Raw genomic sequence first — 14,217 nt, forward strand, 5'->3', positions numbered from 1 at the left:
AGTCCTTGGCGCTGCTACAGGCAGAGGTGCTGGATAGGTGGGCACCAAAGCAACCAGTTGAGGTGTCCAGCAGAGATGGAGTTGGGCCACCAGGAATTTATCAGCCATCTTGGCCGCTTGCTGGAAAGTAGCAGGTTTCCAATCCATGACCCATTCATGGACTACGGGCATGTATCTCAGCAAAAACTGATCCTTTATGAGGGGGTCCATCAAGCCCTTTAAAGAGCTCACATTACACCTGGCTATCCACCTCTGTTGTGGGCTAGCCAGGACAGAAATTCTTGATGAGTCCTTGGATCCCTTCTTCAGGGCTCGGAACTGGAGCCTGTAGGTCTCGGGAGTGATCTTGTTCCTGGCAAATGTTCCTTCACCACCTGGGTATCACGGGCATCTTCTCAGTGAGCCTCAACTGCTTTCTCGCTCAGCAGGGTTCCAAGGTACTTGACTCAGTCTTCATCCGGCTATTGATGCAGGGAACACTGGTGCTCAAAGGAGTGGACAAAGCCATCAATGTCACCCTTGTCCTCGTCAAACCGGTCAAAGCTGCTGTAGGTCAGATGGGGAGTATGACTTGCCTGGGAGCTACAGTGATAACCCTGACTGTGAGTGGACATTGGGGATTGGGATCGAGCTGTTGCTTGTGCCGCCAGATACTGGATGGTGGCCAGACGAAGCTCCAGTGAGGGCTGCCGAGGCAGCAGGCATCTGGATGGCTGGCTCGCTCAGGTGGTCGTCTTGCCAATGCTGGAGCCTTGTTTTTCTCCAAACTAGAGTCTGCAGTTTCTTCTCCAAGATCTAGGTGGGCAGCCTACCTGATCTTGCCTCCAGGTCCAGCCATGGGTGTGCAATGCCAGACAATCTAGTCTATCATGCTCTTTTTTGTGTGGCACTCTGTCCGTAGTTCATACCCCTCACAACAGATCACGATCCGTTCCTTGGACCAGGCTTTGTAGGATGATGCCATCATCATGATCAGGTCGTCTGCCGTCTACAATGACTATTGAGAAATTGAAGGAGCTCTGAGGTTTACCAGAGTGTCTCTGATTCTGTGCCCTGTTGTCTCAAGGGTCGAGACTCACTCAGTCCAAACTACCAGCGAGTAGTTCAGCCCTGAGCATAGCGATCCCACCAAAAATGTTTGTTACTGGAGACCAGAAATTTTTCACAGGATCAAGCACCGGACAGGACACAGAAATCAAATAAATAATATCCATTCTGGCCGGAGCCAGCAAACACAACACAAAACACTGATCAGTGCTATACTGACTCCCAAAAGGTAATAGAAATCAAGATTGAGATTCTGCTAGCCAAAGAAGTTTAAATCAAGTTTACTGACTGAGTTATTCAAAGTACTGTACTGTATCTTTCCAATTGGCTCCACCTGTTTTAAAAAAATTAGTTAATGTTACCTTAAATATGTTAATTTGTAAATGTAATGTATTTATTTATTTAGAGTTGTTTGGTTCCTAACTCTTAATTAACGTAAGCACATGTGTAAAAAAAACATGCTTCTTTATTGTATTCTCTCTTAAGGTAATATGGGCCCGTTGACTTATATTCCTCCCAATAAAGTCAATTATTTTCCATATTGGAGAGTTGCCAGTGAACACACCAGTTCAAGTGGAAAAGCAATCCACAAGAGGGTTTGAGCAGCCTATAATCACTTTTATTTATACTACACCTCACTGCATTTATTGCTAATAGATTGCAAATTGATTGCACCTGTATGATTTTCTTCTCACTGATAAATCACCAGGATCACTACTTTTTTTCTAGTTATAAGAATTGCACTTGATATGGTTAATGCACCCTTTTTATTACACTTTCTCATAACTAACACACCAGTGATACCTGGGAAACAACCTCATTTGCATATATGTAAATTTGAGTGTTTGCATATGTAAATTAGCTTATTTGCCTATTTAAATTAGCGCATTTCCCAGGTATCTCAGGTGTGTTCACAGGTACCTCTCCTGGTATTGTATAGATTAGTATTTTTGTTGGTACATATGAAAGGGTACTCTACTAAATAGTTCTGTCTCTCCTACCTTTCTCTCACTCTTGCCTTGTCAAACTGCAAGAACATTTTTTGGGGAAAAAGGTTAGTTTTTTTGTTTGCAAATTTGGGCCAAACGTTTGCACATCTCTATTCATATACCCATACATCCTTAGCCTTTTTGTCAAAAGAAATAATCAAGTTTTAGCAAATTATATTTGTTTCTATGGGGGTTATTCGGTAAAGTGTGGCCATGCAGATCGGCACTACCGCACGGAAACTCCCATTCAAGTCAATGGGAGATTCTCTGTAGTAGTCGTAGTACATAATCAGCACTATTGCACTTTAAAGCAGCAGGCAACGCTGCCAGTTATTTTTCATTTTATTATTTTTTCCCTTTAATATGTGCATTCCACACAATGATAAGTAATTAGCTAAGCTGTCGAGCCAATCTCCTGTGATCGATCGGCGAAGATGCGGCTCGGGGTTTCACTAAAAGGCTATCAGTGCAGCAGAAGAGGACCAAAGATGGAAAGTTCTGTGGGGAAGATCATGCGACCAGGCAGTTTCTAGGTACAATTGGTGCACTACTAGAGAGAGGGCAGGGCTCAAAAAGGGGTGTGCCAGAGCCTGTTTAAGAAGAGGAAGGGGATGTAACTTTATAAATGGTTGCTTTAGAAACAAAAAATGCTTTTTACTTTATAATACATTACAAATTTCATTCACAGTGTTTTTTTAAATAAAAAAAATGCTACAAGTATTTTCTCATAGTACAGAACTGATTTATTTTAAAAAACACACTTGTAGGATATTGCTTGGTCTGAAGCTTTAAGAACTAACTCCCTATATGTTCACGAATTAAGTTATTCATTGTATACAATGATGCAGATAGGCAACAGTTTAACAGACATATAAATGTGCAATTAAAAACTTAGATGACAATGAGCGTCCCACAAAGTAAGTTTCTTACCGGGTTTACACCAGAATAGTAGACCCATGTTTTGCAAGCTGACCCCTCTTGTTCAGGTCCTGACTGTTTTGTAGCATACCACACATAGACATGTGTGTCACCTGGGTTTACGGCATCATCTTTCTTCAGCCAGTCCGGAGTTTCATCATCATAACTACTTCCTTCTGATGATTTTTCATAAGAAACCCCGTGTGCGTGAAGAGAATAAGGCCTTGATGCTAGATTTTTAAATGTCACCTTTCAAATAAAACAAATACAAGTCAAATAACATAGTGGAATTTGCAACCAACATTAAATATGAGTCATTGTGTATGTCACGGGAGGCCATTGCTTTTAACACCTTAATTACCCGGATCCTTTGAGTAAAGCAAGAGATAAAATAAATTGTGATTTATTTACAGAATGAACATACACAGCTTGATTTACAATTACAACGAAAAATACACTTACTAGTTACGATGTTAAGTCTGGTTACAGGATGGATCTTTCACTGCATGATAACTCTTAGGTGAATATGTTACCACATGATGACTCTCAGATGAAACTCAGGTGGAACTGATTCCTGATGGGCTGCATGGATTATTATAGGGTTAAAAATCTCTATACCTAACCTGGCCAGCCAATCTCTGCACGAGAATAAATTATCCCACCTGTCCTGGAGTTTGCAGTCCTGTGTAGACTGGCACTGGGAGCTTCAGCATAGCAACTGGGCATGTGCGACAAACGCCATCTTTCCCATTTGTCGTGCTAGACCCACTGCTGGCTCAGCGCCGGAAAGTCTGGACAGAGCAGCCACTTGGCAGGATGGCTTATTGAAGTCTCTTCCTTCACCCCTTCTTGCTAACACAGTATCTAACAATTCCATACCCATGCTAACACATGGTTAACACCTTCATATCCTGGACAGCCTTTGACGCTTAGGGGCGGGGTAGCTTCCTCTGTTTCCTATGCAAATGGACCTTCATCCACACTGAATGACTTCCTCTGAACATTACTTTTCCAAAAACATAACCCTTGAGGACTTTTATACATCAATTTTTATATACCTTTATAAAAATTGCGTCATAACCTTTTTAATGATTTTATTCCAGCAGCACTCACAGCCAAAACTCAGCGCTTCTGGACCTTCCTAGCCAAAGTTAGCTAAACGCTATGCGCTGTGTTGTAAGCTGCTGCTTTTTAAAACCCTTTTTACCATTGCATGGTTTACAGGGAAACACTGTTCCAATAACCCACACATTTAAAACATGATATGATTCTCGCCACCTTATCCCTGGTGGGAGACACACAGACGGTTTTTAATACAATTACAGTATTACAGCCATCACTGGGTCGCAGAACTGACACTCTACACTTTAACTTAAAACACCTATAACACTCTTCACCTTATACTTGGTGAGAGATGTACTGAACCCCCCCACTAGTTACTGGGGTTTGGGCATATACCGGGACCTGTAATGTAATTCAGTTCCCTGCCCGTTCTTACTGTCCTGGCCTGTGCTGAAGAAGGGAGATTTGGCGGTGAGCTACAAACTGTTTTCTAGGGAGGATGCTATCTGGTGGTCTGTGTTCCTCATGTCCTTGGGAATCAGTTGTGCAGTTGATCCTCCAACGCTGCTGGCAGATCTGTTGGTAAATCCTAGCCCGTTTGTCCTTTACATCGACCGGGTGACGTCATTTGGAGTCCCGCCACATCTATCGTCCCCGGAGGGAACCAAAGTTCATCTGTTGGTGTGTGACCGGGGAGAGGAGTTGCGGTGAGCCCGACTTCATGAGTTCCTGTTTGACGGTGAACCACGAGGACAAGATTGGACACGGTGAAGCCACGGAGCAGTCTAGCAGTGAAGCGGCGGTTGCTGATCCTTTGGAGCATTAGTATTATCTCATAACATGCTTTTTACCTATCTATGTTTGTGAGTTCATTTTATGAGCCTTTTTGGGAAATTAAATATTTTATTGCACAGTAATGCACTAGGAATCGGCGCTTTTTTTCTTTTCTTTTTTTTTTTTCTATGCAGGTGGTGAGGGAGGTCGTTGCACCCTCGATGAAGAAGCTGCCTGTTCCCTGATAGTGCTTTATTTTTATTTCCCCTTCATTGGACATTGCTTTTGGACTCAAAAGGACAGCTTGTATTGTGCACCTATATGAGGTTCCACAGCACCGTATATGTTTATTTTTATATATATTTTTTTTTAAATTTAATATGGTTAGACATCTATTTGTCATGTTTTATTAATGTATATTGGTTAATATATTTACGTAATCAATATTTACAATTTTTAATATATTCATTCTACCTCATTCTCTGACATCTCCCCACAGGCGCAGATCTATTTTGTATATAATATATATATATATATATATATATATATATATATATATATATATATATATATATATATATATAAAACTAATATATATATATATATATAAAACTATATATATATATATATATATATATATATATATATATATATATATATATATATATATATATATATATATTACCAGATGATGGTCCAGTAAGGAGAGACAGCACACACGGGTTGAAAATTCAAAGGTGTATTGAAACACAAAAAACAATGTTTCGGTTCCTGCAAACGGAACCTTCCTCAGGGTTGTACAGTGTTAGAATGAAGACCACTGTAACTTATACCCCCACCAGTGTACACAAATCATGCAATCAACCAATGAGAACAATTCTCAAAACCCCACATGACGCATCAAATAGTAGCTAAAACCCAATGTGCCAATTACATTGCTTGTTCTTACTAAGTCACCTGAAAGCATAGCTCTGATAGGGCTGTCAATATTCACAAAGACTCTATTAGAATCGTGGCACCGCCTCCCTTTAAAGCCTCATTACAGGCTGTTGTACCGTGCTTCTAATGCAATGTAAACGGAGCCAGGGAGACCGACATGGAACACATGAGACACCATATGGCATAAAGTGCGCATGTGCGGCCCGTAGCGTCTCCTGTTGCCATGGAAACCCACTATGCCACGCAAGGAAGAAGCCTTGTGAGCATGTGTGACTCTTAATACCATGTTTACTGAAATCGGGTATAGCGCGCACAACCCGCAGCGTCCCTAATTGCCATAGTAACCCGCCCTGCTCAACAGAGGTTAACCTGTGCGCGTGCATGGCTAACTACACCAAAAAAAGACAGGAGCCGAAATCGTATGAGCCAGAATGCGTCCTTAGTGTCCATAGCAACCAAACCGTGCCCCGCATACATACAGCAGAAGACCCAGATGACATGCCAGCATAATCATAATGATGGCTAAACATATCAGAAAAAAAACCATGACCAGTATGAACACCAATATATTCTACACATATATCTTAAAAAAACTATATCCGTGGGAATAAAATTAGAAAATAGGCCCCCTTTTTTAAAAAAAACATTGATATTGATGTAAACGGACATAGCGTGCTGTTGGACTAGAAAACATGTCTAATGCTAACACCAATTTCAATCCCCCCTGTATGTCAACTCATATAATAAAGTACATTTATGATTAATATGGGAATTGTATCTATACGTTTTTCTATCCCTGCATATTTATAATATATTGCATGGATGAAGATACAAGTATTAAATAATCAATGATCAGGAGAGCGTGAAACGTGGAAGCAAAGAACTGTGTCCAAATAAATAATCTAAACAACACACAAAAGGAGCAATAAGAAGATAAATAACCCACAGAGTAGGGACAAACACCAAAGTGAAAAGACAGGGTGAGAACACAATGTGATATACAAAATAATCAATGAATGAAACGAAAGAACAAAAAACAGAAAACAGAAAGCCATACATGAACAACTGTTAGTTACAATATATCACTTCATAAAAAACAACCGAGTTTAAGGTCCTCATTTAATCCGTGAGGGTGCCATTGTCTTAAGATCATGAATGAATCTTGCTTCTTGTTGGAGTAAGAGTTTATCCCTATCTCCACCGCGAGGTAGTGGCTGGATCTGGAAGATCGGCATACATCGCATGGTTGCCAGGGAGTGTCGAAGTAGTTTAAAATGACGTGCAACTGGTAGATATTTTAAATCTTCATCCACACTATCACTTAATAGTGCTTTTCTTATAGTTGAGCGATGTATTGCCATTCTCTCTTTCAACATCCGTGTACTTTTGCCGATGTAGTGCAGTCCACATGGACATTTGATCATATAAACTACAAATTTGGATTCACAGTTGAGATGAATACCACTATGTGGCTGATTGTATGTTTGGCCAAGCTGCATAAACTGACAATTTATACATCTGTGACAGCGAAAGGATCCAGTCTTCTTACTTAACCATGTTTTACTAGGCACATACTTATTGATTGGATCTGCGTTAGTCATCATATCTCCAAGACTTGGTCCCCGACGATAACAAAACAGAGGAGGTTCAGTGAAGTACTTGCCTATCTTGTTGTCATTTGATAGAATGTGCCAATGTTTTTGGACACCGTTTTTGATGAAACCAGATGCTGTAGTGTATGTACTTACTACATTAAATCGTCCGGATTCATCTTTTTTGTTACCGGGTGCCAAAAGTGTGCGTCTGTCAATCTCTCTTACTCTGGACATGGCATCATGAATGTCCGTCTTGTTGTAACCCCTTTCATAGAATCTTTGTGCCATTGATGACAAGGCATTTTCCGCATCCTCAGGGTCACCTGTTATTCTTTTGACTCTCAGGAGTTGCGAATAGGGTAAACCCAGTTTAAGAAATGTTGGATGGTGGCTTGATGACTGTAATAAGGTGTTTTTATCAGTAGGTTTTAGGTAGACCTTAGTAGCAAGTATGCCATCAGCTTCATAAACCACCGTATCCAAAAAAGTAATTTCATTGGAACTAAAACTCATAGTGAACCTAATAGTAGAAGAGATGGAATTCAGATAATCCATAAACTCCAATAGATTTGTTTCTGTACCATCCCATATGACGAAAATATCATCTATATAGCGATAATATTTTCTAATACATTGGGCATGGGGGGCATTGTGTCATACATGCGTATGTTCATATATATGCATATATAAGTTGGCATATGATGGCACCATGTTCGAGCCCATGGCCGTTCCCATTAGTTGTAGGAAGAAATTCTTCTCAAATTTAAAGAAGTTTTTGTGTAGAATAATCTCGATCAAAAGTAACAAAAACCTATAGGAGGGCCTATGTATTTGCTGGAGGTACATGTTTTTATAGCATCCAACCATTCTTTATGGGGAATGTTGGTATATAAAGAGGATACTTCTAGAGTCACCAGCAGATTCTTAGTAGGTGAAAATGGAAGATCTGTAATTTTCACAATAAAGTCAGTGGTATCTTTTATAAATGAATCCATTTCTGCCACCAGCGGTTGCAAGAAAAAGTCTACAAATTGCGATAATGGGTGACACAGGGATCCCATAGCTGAAATAATGGGCCTCCCTGGTGGCTGTGTCATGGATTTATGAATTTTTGGTAGAACGTATATCACCGGTATCCTAGAATGATTTTGGGTAAGGAATTTCGCCGTATCTTCCAAAATCCAGTTGTTGCCCAGGCCGAGTGCAATAGCCGCATCAATCTCCTTCTTATAGGTGATAGTAGGATCACCTTGTAGATGCCTATAATGACTGGTATTAGCTAGTTGCTATTCGATCTCCTGCCTGTAATAGGTATATGTCATCATGACTATTCTGCCACCTTTGTCAGCTGCACGAATGATGATGGATTGGTTGTTTTTTAAAGTTTTTATTGCTTCTTTCTCCTTCCTCAAGATGTTTTAGAAACTGGTACGATACTTCTTGATTCTACCTCGGGTTTCATTTTGGAGAAGATTCATGAAGGTTGAAATATTGTAATTGGTGGAGTGTGGGTCAAAGGTGCTCATAGCCTTAAACGTCCTTGTATTCCCGCTAGGCTGTATTGGTGTGGGGTCTGTCTTGCTGTAGAAGTCTTTTAGTTTTAAATGCCGTTGAAGTTTGTACAAGTCCACTTCCCAGTCGAAGGGGTTCTGATTGAAGGTAGGAACAAATGAGAGACCTCTTTGTAATACACTTTGCTATGGTCGGCTGTTTTTTTATTCTAAATCCACGTGGAAGCATCCTCTGCTTATGGTAGTGTGAAAGCGTAACACCATGGAGATAATAGTCAAGCTCCCGCTTATTTAGTTTAATTAAGTCATTATACACATCTACCGCCTTGTCTGGCCCAAGTACTGCTTCAAAAGATTCAACATACCTAATGCTGGCTATCTCGGCATCACTGTAGCCAGCCATATCTGATAATGTGGTGAATATCCCAGCGAAATCCGCAAATTCATCCATATCAAATGGGTGAAAAAAGTTACAATGAAACCCTCAATATATAAAAGCAAATGAACAACAAATGTAGTAATAAGCTGGGTTCATAAAGATCAAGATAATAATCACAGCAGCTGGCACATACATATAAGGAGAAAATCCAGATGCTTGTCCCATAAAAGATAATAAAGATGTATATTACCAGATGATGGTCCAGTAAGGAGAGACAGCACACATGGGTTGAAAATTCAAAAGGTGTATTGAAACACAAAAACCAACCTTTCGGTTCCTGCAAACGGAACCTTCCTCAGGGTTGTACAGTGTTAGAATGAAGACCACTGTAACTTATACACCCACCAGTGTACACAAATCATGCAATCAACCAATGACAACAATTCTCAAAACCCCACATGACGCATCAAATGGTAGCTAAAACCCAATGTGCCAATTACATTGCTTGTTCTTTGTAAGTCAAAGAAAAAACCTGTCCTGCTCTTCAGTGTTCAGCCAGTGCACCAGATGGTGTCAGCGTTATCATGTGGGCTGGGTAGGTGGGAGCTATATAGGACCACTAGAGTGACCGGAGTATGTGGAGAAGGTAAAAAAGTAATAAAACCCTTACCTATATCTCCACTCCGGTCTGGGTCCTGCTTGCCTCTGCTCTCCAGCTCCCGCGTGCAGCCTTCAGTAGAATTGCATGGAATGGAAGGGCTCCAGTGTAACTGCGCATGACAGACTCCAAGAGGTCCCGGATGAATTCAATAAACTTTATTGGCACAAGAAAACAATAGGGCTACACCACGATCTCCCCCTCTACGCGTTTCACCCTCTGGAATAGGGCTTCGTCTCGGAGTGGGGAGACGTGGTATATGCCTGAACATTTATAGTAAAAAGCCCACGAAAACGGGTGAAAATAATTAACCCCTTCATGGAAAAATCGCACATAGTGACATGACATTGTCATGCATATAATACAAAATACATATCCTTTAAATAGAAGCCTGCATAGTGGGTTATATCTATAATAACCACATATGGCTTATCTAATGGCAAATCAATTAACATGAAGGTAACTTAAAAAACTGTTTGCAACATTTCAAAGTGATGCTATGCCCCTGATCTTATTAATCCATTAATAAACATGCAGCCTCAAATCGTTTGGTCTAGGTAAAGCATATTTTGATGCATATAATACTAGTGTTAAATGGTAAGTAATTAATAGAAACTGCTGGTTGGAATCATAATATTAAACAGGGGAAATGGCATGAAAAGGGGGGGGGAGGGGAAGGAGGGGAAAGGATGGAGGGGGAGAGGGGGGGGGGAGAAAGCAAGGAAGAAACAGACACAGTGAATACTTGATAGAATATCTTAGTCAAATGATCATTCTATAATGTTAAAGTTGAAATATTCAGAAAAACACGGCATGTCGCAAAAACCTTATAAACAAGGAGATACATCTAGTATTATATTATAAGAAACATCGTATATCCCATTCTATATTGAGTCCATTGGGTTGCAGGGTGTTTAATGCAAAAATCCAATGAGCCTCTCGTTGATACAAGATTTTGATCCGATCTCCTCCGCGAGGAGGTAAAGGAATATGCTCAATGGCTAGACACTGTACCCAATGGACAGGTGTTAAAATGTGAGGATACCGGATGCATCATATCATGATTACGTATAAGTCTCAAGTGCTCTAAGATGCGAATCTTAAGCACTCTGCAAGTAAGACCAACGTATTGTTTCTTACATCCACATTGCAATAGGTAAACTACAAAAGATGTCTGACAAGACATAAAGGATTTAATCTTAAAGTTACGTGTTTCATCACGGTTGGTAAAATATGTTGATTTTCTCATGAAGGAACAGATCTTACAATGACCGCATTTAAACGAACCCTGTAATTTGGGAAATAAGGATAATCTATTGTTCTTATGAGTATTGGGCTGTAACATACTTGGTGACAAGAGATTGCCTAGTGTAGCCGCTTTGCGAAAGACTACACGAGGGCCAGTGCAAACCATTTTTTGTAGCAATGGGTCCAAGGATAATGTGGCCCAGTGCTTCTGAATTATTGATTTAATGGCATTGGCTTTCTCGCTGAAATTGGTAATAAAGTAGGGCGCATCAGTGCCTTCAAAGGGCGTACCTAGGTCAGATTTATTTACATTCATATTGATTAACAAATCTCTTTCAGTGCCCAGGGCTATTTCATAAGCTGTATCTAGATCCTTTTTAGCATACCCTCTCGCCAGAAATCTGTCCCTCATCTCACCCGCCCTGTGTATAAAGGCATCAAGAGAGGACCAGTTCCGATGCAAGCGAAGGAACTGGCCCCTCGGGATGCCTCGAACCAGAGGGCGGGAGTGACAACTTTTAGCGTGGAGTAATGAATTTCTGGCATTTTCTTTCCTAAAAATATCAGATTGGATTTTATTATCAATATCAATGTATAAATTGAGATCAAGAAATTGTATTTGAAACATATCAAACACATTTGTGAATCTGAGATTTAGTGCGTTGTCTGCCAGATAAACAAAAAACTTTTTAAGGTCCTCCTCCCCACCATTCCAGATCATAAGCAGGTCATCTACAGTATATAGCGCTTGTAGAATGCTATATGATGCCTGAAAGGATTAGAATCTCCAAACACGTGGGACATCTCCCACCAACCCATAAAAAGTTTGGCATAGGTGGGGGCAAACGAAGTCCCCATAGCTGTCCCACGTGTTTGGAGATAAAACTGCCGATCAAAGAGAAAGTAATTGTGAGTGAGTGAAAATCTGATGCTTTCCAATAGAAAAGCAATATGTGCAGGAGAGAGAAGAATGATCAGTGAGAAAGAATTCCACAGCTGTGAGCCATGGTCATGGTGAATGATATTGTAAAGGGAAGCTACATCCAGTGTGACCCAGATGTAGTGTGAGTGCCATGTGAAAGGTGCTAAAAGTGATAAAACATGCTTGGTATCCAAAATGTGTGAAGGTAAAGTGTGCACAAGCGGTTGCTTGGAGAAGCGGTCCACCACGACAAAGATGGTATTCATCCCCTTGGACCTGGGCAACTCCACAATGAAGTCCATGTTCAGAATTGGCAAAAACCCTCCAATATCATGCATCATGATCACGCCGTCTCTCCAGAGATTGACTTTGAAATGAGGGTCTACAGTATGAAGATACTGTTGTATAACGCGATATACTGAGAGATGTCCATCACTCCTCCTACCACATTTACATAGCACTGCGAATACACGCTACTCTATTTATTACCACACATAGTTACTTCCATTGAGAATCCGACTATTGATGCAGGATATTGGAGGGATTTTGCCAATTCTGGCATACCTTATATATGTGCATTCTTTGACTAGCCATGTGGTTTTCTGGATGTGATTACTCTTAGACCTCATAGAGTTAAATGACTTGCATTTCTACTGTGTGGTCATATGTGCATCTGTGGTAATATTCACTGTATTGGAGGGAGTGTATACCTATGACCTCTCATATACATATGTATACATCATACCTAGGGAATTTTTCCTGTATCCTATATTGTATTACGCATTGCTGAGTGTATGAATATACTTGTATACTACCTCCCATTCCCCTCATTCCTATATAGGACAATTACTCCTAATAGTAGAGTATATATACAGGTTATACTCTATATATTGCCGTCTCTCCCATTGGGGATTTTAAACTATTGTGTATATATACTGTAGTGCCGACGAGTATTCTAAAACAAATCTGGGGCAATCACCAACAAGACCGAGGTACATGCTGGGTACATGCTGCAACATTCCAGTTACATTTCTGCAGACAGACTAATGGCCCATCGGATTAACAACGGGGGTCCCTGGCAGTCTCATTCAAACTGAATGGGACTGCCAGGGACCCCTGCTGTGTTAATCCGATGGGCCATTAGTCTCTGCAGAAATGTCACTGAAATGTTGCAGCATGTACCCAGCATGTACCTGGATCTTGTTGGTGATAGTCCCAGATTTTCCAAGGCAAGTTTTAGAATACTCATGGGCGCACCTGTATGTTTTTGTGTGTTTTTTGTCGCTATATAGAGACCAATAAAATTTTATTATTTTTTTATTTTAATTTTGGACTGTCTTGAGTCCGTTACAGGGTGGTTTTTGGACCCTTTTCCTTTGGTCCTATCTTTATTAAAATTGCATTTATCCACAGCACCTATACCTGGGTGCTGTAACTTTTGAGTGCAACTATAGGGCTTCTAGTGACCCCTGGTGGTCATCTGGTCAAGTGTTAGATATCATCGGTTTTTCGCTTTGCACCAAGTTTTTATTCTGTATTATTAGGTGAGCGGTTTGTCACTATGTTTACATGATGCAGGCCATATCCCTAAGACCTGGAAAACTGCCAGAGTTGTCCCAATCTTCAAAAGTGGGGACAAAAACACTGTCTCAAACTACAGGCTAATCTCTCTTCTCCCAATACTATAAAAAGTTATGGAAACATGTTCACTCCCAATTAAGCGATTACTATACCAAGACAAAGTAATTGTGAGTGAGTGAAAATCTGATGCTATCCAATAGAAAGGCAATATGTGCAGGAGAGAGAGAAGAATGATCAGTGAGAAAGAATTCCACAGCTGTGAGCCATGGTCATGGTGAATGATATTGTAAAGGAAGCTACATCCAGTGTGACCCAGATGTAGTGTGAGTGCCATGTGAAAGGTGCTAAAAGTGATAAAACATGCTTGGTATCCAAAATGTGTGAAGGTAAAGTGTGCACAAGCGGTTGCTTGGAGAAGCGGTCCACCACGACAAAGATGGTATTCATCCCCTTGGACCTGGGCAACTCCACAATGAAGTCCATGTTCAGAATTGGCAAAAACCCTCCAATATCATGCATCATGATCACGCCGTCTCTCCAGAGATTGACTTTGAAATGAGAGTCTACAGTATGAAGATACTGTTGTATAACGCG

At 40.5% G+C, this 14,217-nt stretch overlaps 1 protein-coding gene across 2 annotated transcripts in view; it reads right to left on the bottom strand.

Moving 5' to 3' along the window:
- F5 (coagulation factor V) overlaps nt 1–14,217 on the bottom strand; it is a 228,769-nt gene that overhangs the window by 94,734 nt on the left and 119,818 nt on the right. For both annotated transcript variants that reach the window (XM_075589432.1, XM_075589431.1), the window contains exon 16: nt 2,967–3,203. In XM_075589432.1, the coding sequence (XP_075445547.1) occupies nt 2,967–3,203 (237 nt within the window). The remainder of the gene's footprint in view (nt 1–2,966; nt 3,204–14,217) is intronic.

This window comes from Ascaphus truei, chromosome 3 (genome assembly GCF_040206685.1).
Source record: "Ascaphus truei isolate aAscTru1 chromosome 3, aAscTru1.hap1, whole genome shotgun sequence".
Lineage (NCBI taxonomy): Eukaryota > Metazoa > Chordata > Amphibia > Anura > Ascaphidae > Ascaphus > Ascaphus truei.